General features: G+C 38.2%; 1 protein-coding gene across 1 annotated transcript in view; it reads right to left on the reverse strand.

Annotated features, from left to right (window-relative positions):
• TBC1D5 (TBC1 domain family member 5) overlaps positions 1-21,388 on the reverse strand; it is a 412,307-nt gene that overhangs the window by 64,470 nt on the left and 326,449 nt on the right. Inside the window, exons 16-17 of the mRNA XM_044920546.1 lie at positions 5,061-5,362; positions 902-967 (exon numbers count right to left, since the gene is read on the reverse strand). Coding sequence (XP_044776481.1) covers positions 902-967; positions 5,061-5,362 — 368 coding nt within the window. The remainder of the gene's footprint in view (positions 1-901; positions 968-5,060; positions 5,363-21,388) is intronic.

Below are 21,388 nucleotides of genomic sequence, written 5' to 3' on the forward strand. Positions count from 1 at the left end.
ACTGGATCCCAGAACCCTGGGATCATGACCTGAGCCGAAGGCAGATGCTTAACGACTGAGCCACCCAGGTGTCCCTGAATGGGAGATTCTTAAAGTCAGTCTAGGCTTCCACTTAATACAGAAATCTTCTTCATAGCATATTTTATCTAAAAGATTATATAATAAAAGATCAATGCAACAACTTCAATATTTACACATCTAAATATCCCAAAGGAGGTGCTAACTGTAAATTACTATTATTTTGTATTCCTGAAAAAAACCTTTTTCTAGATTTTGAACAAGAGGGTATTTAAATGTGATCTTTTTATTTTAAATCATTGCCAGTTACTAGTCAGAGATGTGTCACACTGGACTTTGATTCTATTAATAAGATTCATAATACAAAGCCTGTACTTTCTTTTTATAAAATACAAAGCCTGTACTTAAACAATTATTTCAAAGTCAAGTTATAATTCTTTCAGGTAAAATATAGTAAGTATTTCTGGCTAATACATATAATAATATGCATCCAAGCAGCATATAAGTCATTTACTCTCAAAACTGATTTGTTAAATACTGGCACAAAGCACCTATGCAACAAAAAGAACACCTCAGTGTGACCTTCCAAATGAAACATAGTGTTAAAATAACCACAAAATATAGAGTGACCATATTTTGCAAGAAAAGAGGCTGGTGCAAACTTCATAGAAAACCCACATCACAGCCAGATTTGGCATCACTAAGGTATGACATGAGAGGGGACTTTTGTTCTGAACAACAGTGCCACTCCGTGGCTGAACAATGGTAGTGAACTGATCAACAGTATGAATGGAGGGTGGGCAAAAAGAAAAATGGAATTTTGGAGTAGGCAATGATAATACTGCAGGCAAAGAGATATACTATGTTGCCATGGTAACTGTACCTTGGAGGTCAGTTAGAGTCTGGACAGGAACAGAAACCTGAGCATCGCTTCCTGTAACTACATCGCCTGGATTTCATAAGAAAAAATAATTAGATTTCATAAAAAGGAAAAAAAAAATCAACTTTACTTTTTTTCATACTTAATCATTTTATCAATCGAATTACTAAAAGTACAGTAAAACAAAATACAATCTCAGAAAAATTAATATAAAATATGAAAGGCAATAATTTTTAAAGTGTTCCCTAAAAAGCTTCTGTGCATGTTTTCCTTCAAGAAAAAAAACAAAACAACAAATTGCCCCTAGTCTAAAGCAGAGGAAAACTTGAGCAATCAAAAGATTTTGCTGAGATTTCATTACGCTAGAAACAGTAGTGTAGTATAATATTTTCTTTCTTTAAAAAAAATTCTTAATCCAAAATAAGTTATATGCATTTATTAAGAAGCAGGCATTCTTTTGAAGCTGATTTCCTCCTGTAACAGAGAGAAATTATTTTTAACTCAATGTGAAAAACCCGTTTCTTCAGTGATAAGATAAATACCTAAACAAGCTCTAATTTCATAGTAAGTACTGAAAAGATTTCCTAAGTTACCACATGTACTTAAAAATGTTAACATGTAAAAATAAATCTGTGAACTGCACACCCTTTAAACTTGATATACTTATTATAGGCAAGATTTCATTCACAATTTGGACCTATGGGAAATGCTCAAAATAAGTGTTCGACTTCAAAGGAAATGGGGAGAAAAGGAGTGCATTTTAAAAGTACAGGAAAGAAAGGAAAAGGAGCACAACAGGAAATTCTGTGAAGAACTTGAGGTACACTCCCATTGAGAAGGAAGACTTCGGTTCTCTGATTTCCTTCCTGGATGACCAAGTTCAACATTAGGCACAGTCACTGTCAACAGAATCAGACTCTCAGCATCTGAAGGCCTAAGCTATTTTGAAGTTAACGAGCTAAAAACCAAGCCTTCTTAAAAGACACCGTATTTTCCATGTTTGATAATGCAGAATTAACAAACTTCCTTCCCCTGTAGCTTTTATACAACAGTAAAAAATCAGTTTTTGAATGATGTAACATACCCTCAGTGCCTTGACCACTTGCTACAATTGTAACTGTCAGCACAGCCAGCTCATCTGGAAATTACTGGGTTGTAATCATATAGTTCCATATAGTACATACATTTTGATATATGTATATATATCTCCTGTAACTGAAATAAAATCTATAAATAGGTACACACTCCAAACAGCAATAAGCAGCTTTTAGCAGAGTTTATTAGGTCCTGAATTTTCCTAATAGAGTTAACTCTCTGTTCACTGATAAATGGAGTCTCTTTTTTATATATTTGAAGGAGATTTTCAATTCAATTTTCCAAAAATGGAAAAAATTCCATTTTTCTCTGCCGCCTTTGGATCACCTATTAGTGTATATTTAGAGACTGAAAACTCATTTTAATATTAAATACCACCAGAAAATTATGAAGGAACATTTGTGCTCCCTCTGCTTTCTTTCACGACCCCGCTCCCAGCACATACACAAACTAGTTTGCATTTCTGGCAACATATACCTGAATTTTGGGTTTTCCCTACAACTGTTCCCCTACATAAGCACACATCGTCGAGAGTTAACTCAACTACGAAGACTCTAAGCATTTTCATTTTTAGAAACAACCATTTTTCAAAGCAACTTTCAAACTTTCCAGCAGAGTACACTAAAAGGGCTAATTCGTTCTCTCTCCTCAAAGGCACTAGTAGAAGACTGTTCTGAGACAGGTAGAAGCCATATTCCAACACAAGCCTCCTGACAGGCTGCAGACCGTGCTCACCCATCTCTGGGATCAGGGGACACACGTGCAGATTTGTCACTGCCACAGCACAGCAGGATACTTGTGGGAAACACCAGCGTAAAGAACCAATGTCGGAGAAGTACTTTTCCTTGTAGAGTTAACAAATACATCTTGATAGTTGTTTGGAGCTGGGAGGCTCCCCCGGGAGCAGTCCAAACCTCTCACCTCAGGGTGCGGAAGCACGTGGTCAGAAGGCATCAGGACTGTGCTTACGGTTCACTTCATGGGTGAGTCACGAGAGAAGAGCAGCGACCTATACTGGCATCTACTGGCATCAACTGCTCTCTCTGCCTTTTACTCTGTTTCCTTCAAACCTTTGTGCAGGGAGGGGCAGTAGCTGGAATATTTATCTTTAAGATGAAGGTAGACAAGCTTTTCATGATTGACATGAGAAGAACGAACCAGAAATAAAAAGAAGAGTTGCCAAACAAGGAGACTTTCTCTCAGCACAGGGATCAGTTACAAAATGCCCTAGTGATACTCATGTTCCAAATACTTTGCTTAAGTGCTCTGCTGTCTCCTTATAACTGGGGACTTCGTTTTCATCAATTGTTCCATCCTCATGCACTTCCTTTCTCACTTACTGTGGTATTAATACTTGACATTTCCTTAGAGAAACAACTTTATACTTCTACAGTCATTTGGCTTGCTTCCTCAGAAAATTTAAGCTACAGTATTAAGAGATTCTCTGACTCATTTGCCTGCCATCAGTTAGAATTACTACTGACTATGGCTTGTTATCAAAGCAATACTGAAATCATATTTGGTTAGAACAATAAAACAGTACAATTAAGAAATATATAAAATAACATTCATTTCCATTCTGAAAGTGGGCATGTCTCCTGGCATTAAAATACATTTACAATGTGTTAATGATCTGAAGTCCTCTTTTCTTTAAATCATGTGTGATAACTCTACATTAAAAAGAATGTAGTTTTAAACAAGATAATCTTATGTAAGGCAAACTGAACATTCTAATAGAAACTTATATACTAACTATATGAAGTCTAATACCTCATATAGGCAATGATAGATAACACCATGTAATGGGAGAATAAACATATACTCATTATGGAAAAGTACTCATTATTTTGTGCCATTGGGGAATAAAGTCCATTTAATTTTTTTTTACCAGTTGAAATGCCAATAATTTAAAATTTTTAATAATTTTGGATGCAATCTTCTGACACAGAGTATATGGAACATGGTTTAAGGTCTTCGTACTGATCCAAAAGCACCATGGTTAGTCTCAACACCAGGTACTGAACATGGCTACAACAAGGGATCCCTTTAAGACGTGAAGGAGGCCTGGGTCAGGATATTTGTCCTGACACTAAATGGCCAGACTCTGTGAGGTCTTAGGATTGAATTCTGTCAGTTTTCTGCCATCATGTTACTATTTCCTGCTTCTATAGTACAGAAAGCAGAGTCCCACCACTAAAAATAAATGCAGCTGTTTCTAATCTGCTATGAATAGAGGTACTTAATACATAGCTCTCTGTAAATTGTGGAAAAGAAGAGCATAAAGGTTCTGGGTAAGAACCTGAAGGGCTGTCTTTCGAGTAAAATTCACGCGGGGGATGAAGCATCGCAAAGGCCGTGACACAGAAAATGCGCTTGCGTGAGGCTGGGCAGCAAGGACGCCCCTCTCCGCAGCGCCCGCGGCGCCCCCGCTCATCGGACGACAGCTCGGGATGATGTGTGGTCTCCCACGTTTCCTCTGTTCCGACATTCTACGGCCCTAAATCTTAGTGTGTGGACTCATTCACTTCGGCTGCTTGCGGATCCGTTGAGCTTTGCCGCCCCCCGGAAGGGTCTAGGTGACCCTCCTCAGGCGTAAAGCAGTTGGATGAGCGGCTGCAAGCCCGGGGGCACGCTTCCGCCAACACCAACGGCGTGGGGGGCAGCTACTGACTAGGAAAGCCCATGCTGCTGGAACTTCCCAGTTCTGGCTCTTCTGGCCAGAGGCACCATGACACAACGGTAGCAGGATCACAGTCAACCGCTTGCAAGTTCTGTGTTTTGACAGTCTGGGCCATACTCTGTGGGCATCCGCGGGACTCAAACGCAAGTATGCTAGGACATACATGTTAACGAAGTACCTTAACAAATCACCTGCTAACACGTTCCTATTAAGAACACTAAAGTATCTGATATTCCAACTTAAAAAGGATGTAATACAACAGAGCTTTTACGATTCAGTTTTGCATTAATCTCTATTTCTAGGAGGCTGGTTCCTCACAGGCAGGTGAGGAAATCCCAGGCTACACTGCAGGTGTTTTCTTCACATTTGTTGCTATTTTTTCCTCACCTTTGTTCAACTGCACGGGCATGCTCTCTGATTTCATCAGTCTCTGCTGCTGCTGCTGCAAATGATGCCTGGGGACCTCTGCTAAGGTCCTGGCAGGAACCACAGCGGGAACCACGGCGGGAACCACGGCGGGAACCACGGCAGGAACCCCAGCAGGGGACGAGCTGCCACTACCGCCTGCTGGTACAGGGCCGCCTGCACTGCCTGGGGCGGTCATTGCTGGAGAAATCAGCTTTCTTCCAAAATTAATCAGGCTATTAGAGACCTTATTTATATTCAGGGGAGCACCTTTGGCATTGGTTCTGTAAAAAAAAAAAAAAAAAAATTAGGTGGAGAAACATCACTTAAGTTAGAGGACAACCCTATTTCACATATTCCATTGCTATAAAATCATATCTTACCTGCTTCGAAAAAGGCCATTTACCAGATCAGCTATACCAAGTGCGAAGTAAGAACTTAGAAGTGATCACAGAATAATAAAACAAGATTCTTCAAGAGGCAGCGTATGGAAAAAGGTCTTTTTACTTTTCATTCATTCACTCATTCATTCATTGAACAAATGGGACCTATGTTGTGCAAACACTGTGCTAGGTTCTGGGGATGCAACTGTCCAGGACACAGTTCCCCTCTTGGAATTTCCAGTCTAGGGAATATATATATATATATATATATATATATATATAGGGAAGGGAAGAAATATATAATCACATTAATAAAGCAAGGTTAAAACCTGTGATGAGGACTCTAAAGGAGAGGTACAGGGCTGGGCAAGCCTTGGGGTACTCACAGAAGGCGGCACCTATGAAACAAAGTGGACAGTAGACTTCCCCCAAGCCCTGGCTTATGCGTATTAGGCCACATTTAATGTGATTTTGAAAAATAAATGTGTCTGAGAGTCACAAAATAAATTCAATAAGAGTTATATAGAATTGCCTACTACCTGAGAATTGCAATCCACCTTCATCACCCTGACCAGCCCTGGCTGTCCAAATCCTCCTTCCCCACTGCCCTGCTTTACTGTTTTTTTTTTTTTTTCTTATTTATTTGAGAGAGAGAAAGAGAGAGCACAAGTGGGGGGAGGGAAGGAAGCGGGGGCAGGGTGGAGAAGCAGACTCCCCGCTGAGCAGAGAGCCTAATGCAGGGCTCCATCCTAGGACCCCGGGATCATGACCTGAGCCAAAGGCAGACACTTAACTGACTGAGCCACCCAGGTGCCGCCATTTTACTTTTCTTGGTGGCACTTTGTTTCATCTGACATACTATCTATTTTACTCGAATGGTTATTACCTGTCCATCTCTTCCAATCCCCTTTCTAATGAAAGTTTCATGAAGACAAGGATTTTTGTCTCTCTGCTATATTGCCATTGCCTAGCATATAACAGGAGTTTTAGAAATATTTGTTAAAAGGCAGCTGCACCTACCTGTAGTCTAAGTCTTTCCACCTGTACAGTGAAGAGTCCCTGCTCCTAGCCATGGCCAGCCTCTCTATTTGGGCTCTGGATCCCATCCTCTGATCTTTCGAGATTGTTGCCCCTGCACTTCCCTCTCTTGAATCATCATTTTCTCCTTCTCTATATGTCATTCCCATTAGCATACAATCATGGTGTGTGTATGTGTCTGTGAGCTTGTGCATGTGCACACATGCACACACCCACTCGAACTTATCCTTGAACCCTCATTCCTTTCTAGTTACCGTCCCTCTTCTCTCCCTCATCACAACGTATTTTTTCAAAAAGCTATCTTACGTGCTACCTCTGCTTCTTCGGTCCTAAGCCCACTAGAGTCTGGTTGTGGCCTCCCTGCCATTGCTCAGAAACCTCTCTCCCCCGTCCCCAGTGATCTGCACGTTGCAGAGCCCACAGCCCACTCTTACTTTATCCTCCCCTCAGCAGCAGCGAACTCCCTAAGCACCCCTCCTCTCACGCACTTCCTCGCTCGGCTGCCATGGTTTGCCAGCATGTGTTACTGTTCTCCGGCAAACAGAGGACACCAAGTAAACATCTGTTAACGTAATGACTACTGAATGACTACCTCCCAGATGAGTCATAATGCTGAAGTATCTTAGGGATATTATCTTGGAGACCAGATATGATTATAAATTATTTTAGTTGTAGGAGGTAGTCTGATTCCATGACAGTATCAAAGTTTGTATTTTTATTGCCCCAATCATTAAAAGAAGCTTATTTTCTCTCATTTTGCTTTTTTTCTTTCAGAAAAGTAGAAAATGAAAATCAAGTTTGAGGGATACATTTACTTGATTGGAGTTAACTTGAATTTTACTATCATTTCCTTCTCTCAGATCTACCTGGCAGCTCTTAGGTAGTAATTCTGCTCCATTTCGTATACTTGGCATTACTAGATATAGTTCTAAGATAGAACTGATCCATAGTTCTATAATAAAAAGAACACTATGCTTCTTCCTTTCATAAAGTTTTTCTCTAATGGTACTAGCTAATATTATGGGCTAGGTACTGGAGACTTACATTACTTTGGAGATAGGACAAATCAAATTTAAAACCTGCAATTCAGCTTTTAAGAGAAAGATCTATTCATTTACAACTCAATGAAATGTGAAAAAATCATTTTTCAAATGATTCTCCTTGCATCAAGTTTTATCTTTAAAGAACTGAACTATTTAATGCCCTTCCAAAAATTATTGAAAATCACGTTTCCTAATGGAGATAAGGATATATAGTGATTAGGCACCACTTACTTCCAGTTTCCAGCTGCTTCCTAATGAAGTACAGCATTCTTAATTTACAGACACTACAGCTTGCAACAGAGAAGGCACTCAATACATGTTTACTGAAAAAAGAATGAATGAAATGAAAAGAACTCATACATTGTGGATTAAGTAAGGCATTTACCTCTGGCACTGTGTTCTACTCAGCAGCCTGCATGCATTCCCATTTCTTGTGCATGGCAGTAGGAAGAAGAGCTATTATGATACTGAAGTTCTATTGCATTTTAGTTTTGCTTGTTTGCAAGTCAAGATTCATAATTCACAGATATGAAGAAGTTATAATGTTGTTACCCTTTTTTATAAACAAAAATGTACTAGTCAAATTCCCACACTGCCAGTTGTAAAATTTATATGTTGATAAAAGTACTAAGAAACTGCTAGAGCATTATCAAGAGAATATGGTTAATGCATCTTCATTACTACTAATAACCACGAGAAACATATAGATCAAGCTCATGCCGAGCAATTTTTCATCTGAATAGCTCTTAAAAGGGGATGAACACTGTTTTCCTTTTTTGAATATTTTTTGTTTTCAACCAACTTCCCCCTCATCCACTACCCACTGCTTCCAGAAGAATATTTCTTTTCAAAACAACTACTGAAGGTGACGCTACATCTTTTCAGATATAAACAATTGTAAACCATTTACTTCTAGGGAAAGCACGTTATCCACAGTCTGTTTGTTCTGCAGGATGATAATTTTTTGGCCAAAGGTAGCTAACACAGATCTTAAATATCAGTAGCGGCATTCTTTACAAGAAATCCTAATCAATTTGCAACAATTATTACTGGCAGTGATGTACACTATTAAGTCATGTGTGCTAAATTAATGAAAATTAATGCAGTTGTCAGAGATCTGATGGACATCGAATACTGGGTTGGACTAACAATGGAGTGCAATGTGTCAACAGTGTTGAAATAAATAGTAAGAGAACTCTGGAGTTAACATTAAAGAAATCTAATGAGTAACTAATTTTGTGTAATCAAAGTCTTTCATTATTACTGTCTAAACTATTATTAAATAACAATAAAAATAGTACCATATAGGAGGGATTGTTTTGAAGTTGTTGCCAAGATCTTACTTTTGGCACAACCTCATTTAGCGGGTTAACTCAGCAGCAATGGGGCATTTTTCTGAAGATGCAAGAATCCTCAGAACACCTGTATCAGAACCCAACCTGACTTCACTGTTGGGCCCTTTTGGATCAGTTTCCAAAATTCTAAAAATGGGTGGCTCTTATTGCCTCTTCCTACCCACCTGACCTCTTGCTTTCTAATGCATACTCTACCGAAAGAGCTTCTAGCATCTCCAATGCTTTTTTTTTTTTAAAGATTTTATTTATTTATTTGACAGAGAGAGACACAGCGAGAGAGGGAACACAAGCAGGGGGAGTGGGAGAGAGAGAGAAGCAGGCTTCCCGCGGAGCAGGGAGCCCGATGCGGGGCTCGATGCGGGGCTCGATGCGGGGCTCGATCCCAGGACCCTGGGATCATGACCTGAGCCGAAGGCAGACGCTTAACGACTGAGCCACCCAGGCGCCCCTCCAATGCCTTCTTAATTGCCAAAGTCATGAGCTGTTTTCATTCAACTTCTAAAACTTTTCTAAAGCTTAAAAATAAAAACAAAAAACTTAAAAACATTATCACATGATCACCTCTGTAAAAACTCTCCACAATGGTGGAGATTTTCCTTTCCTCTTATCCAAACTTTGACACCACCCCAGGCTTTTTCTTTTCTATCTAAGGACTTATTTTTTAGGTCTGATATTAAGTGTCTAATATTTGTTTATTTCACTCCTTTTGTGATAAAATTTTGTTACATAATTGTTTATATTTTTGTCAGAGTTTTCAATTTATCTGTATTCATTTTTCTCTATACTCTAATTTATATTTTTCTTGTTATTTCCTTTCCTGTGTTCCAAAAGGTCAAATGCTTGGTTCATTCATTCATTCATCCACTCATTCACTTACTCATTCCTCTCTTTCCCAATAAAAGCATTTAAAGCTATACATTTGCCTCTGATTATAGCAATAGCATCAAAATTTTTCCCACACATTTTCTAAATAGTCCATTGGCTCAGTTGTTATTTAGGTACATTTAAAATTTCAGATGGTTGGGTTTGTTTGTGTTTATGTAACACCCACTTTGTTTTATTGAATAAAAATAGAAATATCACAAGAGTGGAAGTGAGGGGAATGTTCTAATTTTTCAAAAGGATTGTAGAAACCACCAACTGGAAAACAGACTGGCTTATTCAAAATTTTTTTACTAATTACTTGGAAATGGCTGTAGTTTATTACAAGTAGCCGTATGGTTCACCAAAAACAAGTCATTCTAAACTAAGGCAACTTTATTTCTTATCTGAAGTGTTACAGTCTATTGGATTTATCAAGATATGTCAGTGCCAGTGGGATATAATGAAGGATAAAAATGTGCTAAGTTATAGTTGGAGAGCTGTACCTCCAGTTTACTACTGAATGTTCTAGCACCCACCAAGGACTTCTGGTGATGACATTTGTCTCACACTTGGTTCACAGACCTGCTCTGCTCACCAGTCCTTTTTTTAAGGTCATAATCTTCCTTCCATCAGCAAGCTGCACAGCTGGGGAGAGTTGTGTAGCTGCTCTCTGGACGGAAGTTTCCTTATCTTTAAACAAAGGGGCTGAATTATATATATTTTGGGTTCCTTTTAGATAGAAAATTCTGTAACTTTGTGACTTGAGGAAAGAGAACATTTGCTTATTGAATTTGAGTCACCTAATCTATCAGATAAAAGAATCAAAATTTAAAATACTCTCAACAGGCTAGCACGAGAAATGAATTAAACAGATAAAATTTAACAAAGAGAAATAAAATCTTAAGCACTTAGGTTAAACGTTTTTACAACTGTGCATTACACACAGAACAGAGAGGCATGGATTAACATGAGTTCATATTAAAAAACAAACAGACTCCCAAACATTAGTGTCTTAGTTTGGCCTATAAGGCTAATACGAACCCTCATGAACACTGCTGGAGAAAAGTAAGATTCTTAGCCTGCACTAATACTAAATGGGTGAACTTCTAGTTTCCAGTCTGGCATGTAAGAAGCTTGGAAGTTTCTGCTCTGTCCTAACAACCAGAAAAAGTTGAACACATTGAAAAAAAAAAATCAACAAATTTTTCTTAGATCCATAAGACAAGTGAGGTCACAGGGCAAACTGCTGTCTCAAAATTAGACAGGCTGACAGGTAACTACAGAGAATCAGGATTTACTAGAGCAGAAACCCACAGAAAGCAGAGCTGGAGTAGGGAAATCTGAAGTGCAACTGACAAATTACTAGGGGCTCAGTGTGAACAAATTGGGACAGATTAAAAAGTCCAAGGGGACCCGGTCACACAGGGGGCAGCCCATACTTCTGAGTTTTACCTCTTGGAGCTCTACCAGACTCTCATGGTAAATATGAGAGAAAAATTGTGCATACAATGGGTGGAATGGAAAGGAACTGTTTTGAATACACCTGAGCATTCTGTTTTTCATAACAGAGTCTGCCCTCAGGAGAAACTACTTAACCAAAGTCTAAGTTGCTAAGGTTTTGCCAGAGCCTAACTGACTTGGGGGAAGGGAAACACCCAACCCCAAGCCCCTCTAGCCACCCTATCCCACCTCAGCTGGGGAGCAGGGATAAGTGGCAGGTGTGAAGTTCACAGTCTGAAGGCACGGGGTCATGAAAAGCTGAGACCTATTCAAAGGACTACAGAATGCTTCCTCTCCTCCCACACCTTATCACCATATCACTATAAGTCTACTTATAGCAGTTCCTTTTACCCACTACATCATATCCAACTATCAAAAAAAAAATCACAAGACTTCCTAAAAAAATAAAAAGACACAGTTTGAAGAGAGAGAGCAAGCATCAGAACCAGACTCAGATGTAGCAGGGATGTTGGAATTATCAGACTGGGAATTTAAAACAACTATGATTAAAATGCTAAGGGCTCTAATAGATAAAGTAGACAGCATTCACGAACAGATGGGAAATGTAAGCAGAGAAAAGAAAGTTCTAAGGAAGAAAAAGAAAAGAAAGCATGGAGATAAAAAGTACTATATAACAGAAATGAAGAATGTCTTTGATAGGTTTATTAGCAGACAATCCACAGCTGAGGAAAGAGACTATACACACTTCTGAGGCTAAGGATGTTTTAACAGAAATTCCCCAAACTGGAAAGCAAACACAAAAATGACAGAAAAATACCAGAACAGAATATCCAAGAACTGTGGGGCAATTATAAAAGGTGTAATATATGCATAATGGGAATACCAGAGGAGAAGAGGGAGAGAAAGAAATATTTGAAACAATAACACCTAAGAATCTCCCCAAATTAACATCAGACACCAAACCACAGACCCAGAAAGCTCAGAGAACACCATGCAGGGTAAGTGCCAAAAAAAGTATACTTCGTCGTATCATTTTTAAACTACAGAAAATCATAGATAAAGACATAAATCCTGAAAGAAACCAGAAGAAAAAAATCTTACCTATGCAAGAGCAAAGATAATCAACTTCTTAGAAACCATGCATGAAAGAAGGGAGTGAATATTTAAAATATTGAGAGAAAAAAACCACCAACCTAGAATTCTGTACCCTGTGAAATTATCCTTCAAAAGTAAATATGGTAGTCAAAGGGCATTTGTGATAAAGTTACTGGAAGAAACTTATTTTATATAGTTAAAGAATTAGAGATAAAAAAAGTAAATATGGTATCTCTATATGGTAAATACATATTACCCTTAATAGTAAATATAAACATGTGACTAGAAATACTAGGTAAGTGCCTACATTGCAGAAGCTAACTATACAGCTATGGCAGACAGCTTTTGGTGAGGCATTAATTTCTGGCAGAATTGAGATGTAGGTTTATAAAATGGAGTGGAACAGTGGGGAGGTATGAAAACTATGCTGGAAGAGAAATGGCTTAAAAAGCCGGGGAGCAAGCCTTACCATATCATGAGGGCTGCCATCGGGGAAAGCAGTACTTTATGGTGTGGCTTTAAAAACTGAAATGAGGGTGCCTGGGTGGCTCAGTTGGTTAAGCAACTGCCTTCGGCTCAGGTCATGATCTTGGAGTCCTGGGATCGAGTCCCGCATCGGGCTCCCTGCTCAGCAGGGAGTCTGCTTCTCCTTCTGACCCTAACCCCTCTCATGTGCTCTCTCTCTCTCTCTCTCAAATAAATAAATAAATAAATAAATAAAATAAAAAATAAATAAAAAATAAAAACTGAAATGAGTTACGAAAGTTACAGAAAACAGTTCAAAAAGAAATCCTTTCTAATGATTTAACAGGCTCTATTTGTTTAAAATGAATAATCTGGCAACATTTTGTAAAATATATCACAACTGAAAAGAGAAGGATTACAAGAATAAAGACATTGGGGAGGGTATGTGCTATGGTGAGCGCTGTGAATTGTTTAAGACTGTTGAATCACAGACCTGTACCTCTGAAACAAATACATTATATGTTTAAAAAAAAGAAGAAGAAGATAGCAGGAGGGGAAGAATGAAGGGGGGGACATCGGAGGGGGAGACGAACCATGAGAGACTATGGACTCTGAAAAACAAACTGAGGGTTCTAGAGGGGAGGGGGGTGGGAGATTGGGTTAGCCTGGTGATGGGTATTGAGGAGGGCACGTTCTGCGTGGAGCACTGGGTGTTATGCACAAACAATGAATCATGGAACACTACATCTAAAACTAATGATGTAATGTATGGGGATTAACATAACAATAAAAAAATTAAAAAAAAAAAGCTGAACAAAAGTTGCTAGACTTAAATGTTAAAAAGGGAAGCTCTGTTACCAAAACAAGTAAATAATAGAATCCCAAATTACATCTTGCCCTTTAAAAAAAAAAAAAAAACTAATGATGTAATGTATGGTGATTAACATAATAAAAAGGACTGTGAAAGAGAAAAAAAAAAACAAAACAGTAAGTGTTCCAATTCTGAAACTGTATAAAAGATGGGAAAATCACCTTCAGACACACAGTCTTCCTTGTCCTGGCCTGGGGGAGAAACAAGCTCAGATGAAAGGCCCCTTCCAGCTCTAAGAATTTACAACCTGCCATGCAAAATGGCTTCTGCCATCACAATTCATGATACTGTTGAAATGACAGGATGAAATGAGAGGCCTGTGCACTAGTCTAGGCCCTTAAGTATCATTACCAAACCCCATCTCCAAACTTAGGGGCCTATCTGTTTGCCCTGCCTCCTTATCTCCACCTTTCGTTTCTACTCTGTTCTCTTTGCCCCTCCTTCCTCCTCCATGTTTATCATCATTCTGTTTTTCTCTCTTCTTCCTCCCACTCCCTTTTTTTTTGTATCATAGTCTCCTTTTCTATCATTTTCTCACCTTACTCTACCTATACATTTTTCCCCCACCGTAACACCACAGAACTTATTTTAAAGTTATTAAGTGCAAAGAGTAGTTGGAAAAAGTAAATATAAATACATGACTTTGGGTTTTGGATAGACACAATATTCCCTTTGCATCTCTGTTATTTTTCTAGAAATCTACATTATTGATCTACCCTCAATGGATTATCATTCATATTTATTTCTTTCGTGTTTATAGACATCGATATTTTCTTTGGAAATTCAAAACAGTTGTCAGGATTGCAACACGGTACTTTGCAAGATGATTCTAACACCTGAGCTAACATTTATGATGTACTTCTGCTTACAGATTCTGTGAGCTGAAGGCTTCAAATTCTATAAAATGAATTGGTTTTGGCCTTTCTTAATTCTTTATCTTTAAGGTTGAGAATAGCAAATTTGCTTCAATGAAAGAGTCTTTCATAATTTCTAAATGTGTTTGCCATATTGTGAGGTTTCTATCACCTTAGGAAACAAACTATCTCCACATCTCAAGGAACTCTAAATTTAATAGATCTTTATTAGAACAAAGTTATAAAAGTTAGTTTGCTATTACTTATTCCTTAGGAGTCGGACTTTCAGGTAAAACATTTGTTCCTTTCAGCTATAAAGGCTATGATTATTTTGCATGTGGCAGATAAATTTTTGTTAATGTGATATGAAGCAAAAGGAGTGCTTACTAGGGATAGAAAGGCTGGCCTAACATGTGTTTGGATATAAGCTAGACTGTGGGGCCTACCTAATTGGGTCTGAACACAATTCATAATATTTGTTAAACTAACATAAAAAATAATAAGCAATTACGTATTAACCGCAGTATATAAAAATCATTAAACTCCCCAAGATTTATCTGTAGAAATATTGAGGTTTCTGTTTCTACAGTCTTCAACTAATTTATTTCCTGACTCAGTGTATCTGAAGGATATAAATTTCTCCCATCAGTAACCATGGTTCACGATACCAAAGTCTTTAGAGGGTCAGGGATTCTCTGGCCTAGGGAATGCATCAGAATGAAAGAGGATTTAATTCTGAGATGCCCTCATGTTGGGAAGTTCTGCCCTCTTAACTTCTCTTCCCTCATTTTGAGAATCACTATATATCTTCATAATTAAAATAAAATCACAAGCAGCTACAATTAAACATATATCAAGAATCACCTACTAGAGTTTTGAGGCAGGATGTATGGGAGTCAATAAATATAAAGAAATGTGTGAGTCCATGGAAGAGTCCAAGGAAACAGTTTCATAAAAAAATACAGGCATAGGAGGGAATAGGACAGATGCAGAAAAAAAAATTTTTTCTCTTAATAAAAAAAAATATATATATATATACATATATATATACACACACAAGACCTATATACTAAAATATATATATGTGTGTATACACACACACACACACACACACACACAAGACCTATATACTAAAAGCTATGAAACACTGAGAGATTTGGAAGACCTAACTAAACGAGATGATCCATGTTCATGGAGTAGAAAGTTCAATAATATTAAGGTATTGGTTCTTTCCAAACTGATCTATAGATTCAATACAATCCCAGTCAAAATCCCAATAATTTTTATAGAAATTGACAAGTTTATTCTAAAATTTATAATGGAAATGCAAAGGACTTAGAATAGCCAAAATAATGAGAAAGAATAAAGCTGGAGGACTCAAACTACTTAAAATTAAGACTTGTTATAAAAGTACATGAGTAAGTGATGATGGTATTAGGGAAAGAACAGAACATCCAGAAATAGACATACATATATATGGTCAATTGATTTTCAACCAAGGATCCAGTTTAAATTAACAGGGACAGGAAAGACTAAATAAATGGTACTAAACAGCTGGATATCTACAAGGAAAAAGATGGACCTTAATCTCTACCTCACTCCACACACAAAAATTAATTCGAGGTGGACCACAGATTTAATACAAATGCTAGAACCACACAGCTTTTAGAAGAATACAGAGTATCTTTGAGACTATACCATAAAGGGTTAACTCAGCAGGCCTGGGCCATTCAAATCCTGCTCTTTCCAACCATGAGATAACCTCCAGCCCTTGAAAAGTCCTGCCTGGTAAGATTGTCTTCACATACCTGGGGGCTTGGGCCACACCAAATAGGTTATGCTTACAATGGGATTTCTGGTTAAAGTCTGTTTTTATTCAACCTGGGTCCTGTGCCACTCTGGATTAGTTTGACCTCTGAGGGGATCGCAGACTGAGTAGCTAATGTTAGTCACACTGTTGCTTCATGCCTACATGACTGACCCCTAATAAAACCCTCGGGGGACACCAAAGCTGGGGTGAGCTTCCCTAGTTGGCACTTACCATGTGCTGTCAGATGTTGTTCCTGGGAGATTTAAGCACTGCACTGGGACAAGACAATTGGAAACGTGTACCTAGTTTTTCCTAGACTCCAACCCTTTTCCTTTCCTGATTTTAAGCTGTATCCTCTGGCAATAATACACTGTACCCATGAGTATAACAGCTTTCTGGAGTGCTGCGAGTCCTTCTAGGGAGTCACTGAAACTCAGGGTGGTCTTGGGGACCATCAAAAATGGAGACTAAAGGGAGGCAAAGGTTCCTTAGATAGGAAACAAAATGTACTAGCCATAAAAGAAGAAGACTGAGCCATAAACTTGACTGAAATAGAACTTTTCTGATCATCAAAAGACATCATTAAGAAAATGAATAGACAAGCCACACACTGGGGAATAATATTTGCAGTACATATATCTGACAAAGACTCCTGTCCAGAATATATAAAGAATTCCTAAAATTAAAAAAAAAAACAAAACACAAATAACCCATGAAAAATAGGTAAAAAACTTGAAACAACACTTGATAAAAGAAGATATACAAATCACTGGCTAAGTTATGAAAAGATGCTCAACATCATTCATCATCAGCAAAATGCAAATTAAACCACAATGAGATACCATTTCCTTACCAACTGGGAATGAATAAAACAAAAAAGATGATGATAGCAAATGTTGGCAAGGATGCACAATTACAGATGTTATACAAAGATGTACAAGGATGCAAGCAATTGGAACCCCCATGTATTCCTGATGGGAGTAGAAAAAGGTATTTTACTTTTTAAAGGTTTGGTAGTTTCTTAGAAAGTTAAACATCTATCCTATAGAGCAACTGAATTTCTAAGTGTCTACCTAAGAGAAAGAAAACCATATATCCATGAACAACAACAGCAACAATAAACAACATCAGAACACCTGTACAAGAATGCCCATGGCAGCCTTAATCATAATACTCCAAGTCTGGAGCTAAGCCGGTATCTATCAACAAGAGAATAAACAACTTGTGGTATGTTCATATAATGGAATACAACTCAACAATCCAAAGGAAGGAACTATTGCTACATGCAATATGGATGAACTGCAAAGACATCATGCTAGACACAAAAGAGCACACACTGTGTGGTTACATTTATGTGAAGCTCATGAAAAGGCAAAACCAGTAGATGGCAACAGAAATCAGGAAGTGGTTGCCTTGGGATGAGAGGTTGCAACTGACTGTGAAGGGACCCCAGGGAACTCTGAGGTGAAAGAAATGTTCACACCAGGTATATTGTTTAGAATGGTGGTCACCTGGATACGCAACTGAGACTGAACACTTCCGATTTGTGTACTGGTGTACATGATGCATAAATTTAAAAAGAAAAGGAGAAAGATCTATTTACTCTGGACTAGACAGGAGACAGTAATACCAATTTACCTAAATTGGTTAGGAATTAACAACTCTCTTTGCTACAACAGAGCACTTCAGACATGGATGTATTCATAGCACAAGTTATTTGAGCACACAGATTTCACTAAGTTACATTTATAAAGAAATCAAGGTCCTCTGAAATTCTCATTAGCCAATTAACTACTAATACTGATAACCATGGACTTCCTGGCTTCACGGCCTAGGGAATATTATTAGCAATTATTTCTTTACCATATTTTAGCAAGAAAATACTTCTGAACAATTGCAGTCATTATGTAAGTAAATATAATAAAGCCTAATTTAAAAAAATTTGTTGATCATATAAAATGGAAATTGTCCAGGGGAATTTTATAATGCCTTTTAGGTATTCAAAACAGTATTTATTTACTCAATTATTAAACTAAATATTTGTTAACCACTATGAACAGTGCCAGGTACTGTGCTAGGAATATGAAGATTCTAAGATGCAGATCCTGACATAAACATGAGTTATTCTACAACTGAAGGTAAAAAGCACTCATTCATCTCACTAATATTTGAATTTGTTCTCTGTGCCAGCTACTGAAGAAACAGTAGTGAATGATGTAGATATGGTCGCTGTTCTCATGAAGCTCATCATATTCTAAGACAAGATTGCTGGAAGGATCCTTGGGCTTCCTGGGACCCTGCACTTTCTCAGGACATTCTAGTTAGGCCAGGCCCAGAGAGAGCCCTTCAAAGGGCTGAGATCCTGAACCCAAGGAGAGATGCAGAATTATTAGCCACCAGGCATTCTGGGGTAAGAATGGACTGGATGCCATCACTCTTCAGTCTTGTGGAGCCCAGCTGAGGACTCTGGGATGTATCTTAAGAGCTCAGGGTACCCTCCTTATAAGAGTCTTCCTACCCTGGAGTCTGGCTTCCTCTTAGATCTCAACCAGGGTTCCTGACAAGGGGCCTTTTGCAGAGGGCCTACCTACCAGAATTATAATTCTGGAATCTCTCATCATTGACATGAATTGTTTAAACCAAGCTCTGACAGGGGGGCAAGGGAGAGCTGGGGTAGTTAGCACAGAGAATGTTACTGCAGATCGGGTGAGTTGAGAGATCAGGAACTAAGCTTGGTATCTTCTATCTTTAAAACGTTGGTGGCATGAAATTGCTTCGGCAAGTTAAGAGAGCGGCAGCTGGAGCCTGCGAAAAGGCACTGCTAGATAGAGGGACACATGCTCTTGAGGCACCACTGATGTCTCGGCGGCCACTATTTCACCCCCTCTGCCGAGCAGAGAGAATTACACATTCTGAGAAATTATGTCGTGTCATTTTCAAAGTAGAAAATCCATGAACATTCTGGAATAAAGAAGATATGTGATTCTACTCTTAATATAAGCAACTGCAGTATTTAAAAGCTATGAAATTCTGTTCCATGTCTACTCAGTTGGGCATTTTAGTAGTTACAGATTCCTAAATAAATTGATAGGTCCTTCTGAAGACTGGTCACAAATTAGATGCACTTATTTTTTTTTATAGCAGCAATTTCTGGTTATTTAAGGACAAAATTGGAATGAGAGTTGAGTGTTAAATTGTCGTTCCGAGCTTAAAAGTTGAATGAATAAGAAAATGTCAATTCCCATTTTTAAAAAGAAATTTGCAAGTAAGTAAAATCAGAGCACAGTGAATATTATCCACACACGTAATGGAAAATCTACCACTAAAATACCTAGGCACTTGCTTTTAAAGACTTAATTATAGCAATCCATGGTAAAGCAGAGACGAGAAATCAGGCTTCTTGATTTCTAGAGATATTCTTATCCATGAAATCACATGTCATCTTTGCATCCTCGTCCCTTATTTGGATAAGCAACACAAATAGAAGTCCATTGCCATAGATATAGCAGGTATAAGTTCCCCGCTTTTCAGGTGTCTGCCTGTCTCCTCTCTATTTTCTATTTATTGATCACTACTGGGGGTTTCCACATGAGTCTGTCCCCCTCTGGATCATTCCCATTCCCTCTCTTGCTGCTTAATGACAGCCCCAATGCATTAACTCTTTAAGAGCCTCTAAACAGCTAAGAAAGTAGTTGGAAGGCTAATTATGGCCGAAGGGCTCAGCCAGATAAAAGTATCTTAGGCCTTAAATAATGAAATGGGGACTTTACCAATGGTTTCACAGCTACAGTGGTTTTTGATCATGGATAAACAAACTTCCAGGGAATTACAACATGCTGGTTAAAAAGAATTGGAAGAATGCTTTGGTAAGATTAAGTTTGGGGCGCCTGGGTGGCTCAGTCGGTTAAGCGTCTGCCTTCGGCTCAGGTCATGATCCCAGGGTCCTGGGACCTAGTCCTGCATCGGGCTCCCTGTTCAACAGGGAGCCTGCTTCTCTCTCTACCCTTCCCTCCTGCTCGTGATCTCTCTCTCTCAAATAAATAAACAAAATCTTAAAAAAAAAAAAAAAAGATCAAGTTTGTCTTAATTTATACCTCAACTGGCGACCAAGCGTATTCATGCACCTTCACCAATGCTAGCTTACGCATTCATTCATTCATTCATTCATTCATTCTAAACCACTTTATCGAGGTATAACTGACATACAAACAGCTGTGCATATTTAATGTATACAACTTGATGAGTATGGAGATAAGTAAACATATGTGAAACCATCACCACAATCTATGCCATAAACATATCCATCACCTTCAAAAGTTTTCTCTCTCCTTCTTTATTATTATTGCTCGTTGTTTTACTTTTTGTGATAAAAACACTTAAAATAAGATCTACCCTCTTAGCAAATTTTTAATATATATTAATATAGTTATTACCTATGGGCACTATACAGTAGATCTCTGGAACTTACTCATCTCTGGCTCATTTATTTTTAATTTTCTAATACGAAAGGTGAAAATGATACTTCATTGGTATTTTAATTTGCATTTCTATGACTAATTATAGTTTGAATAGCCTTTGAAATGTTTATTTGCTGTTTGAAATTCTTTCACTGAATGCCTACTGTATTCCAGACACTATGTTAGGGGCTGGGATATAACAGTTAACAAGACAAAATGTAGAGTTTACATTTCAGTGCAAGAAACAAACAATAAAAACAATAAAAAAGAAACCCAAGTCATTTTTTTAACCATTTCAGTTAGTAAGAATTGCTATAAAACACAAAAACAAAAATAATAACAAAGTACAGAGACAGAGTAAAGGGGTCCATTATTTTAGATAGGGTAGTCAAAGACAGGTTCTCTGAAGAGATGATATTTGAACACAGAGTGAATAGTAGTGTGTCATGTGGATCCTTGAGGAAGAATCCAGGCATAGAGCAAAAAGGAAGCTCAAAGCTCCTGAAATGCGAACATGTTTGTTTGCCTGAAGAATAGTAAGCAGGCCAGTGTGGCTGGAGTCCAGTGAAAAACAGGAAGAATGGTGGTAGCAAAAGGGGCTGGAGAGATCGGAG

This window comes from Neomonachus schauinslandi, chromosome 1, assembly GCF_002201575.2.
Source record: "Neomonachus schauinslandi chromosome 1, ASM220157v2, whole genome shotgun sequence".
Lineage (NCBI taxonomy): Eukaryota > Metazoa > Chordata > Mammalia > Carnivora > Phocidae > Neomonachus > Neomonachus schauinslandi.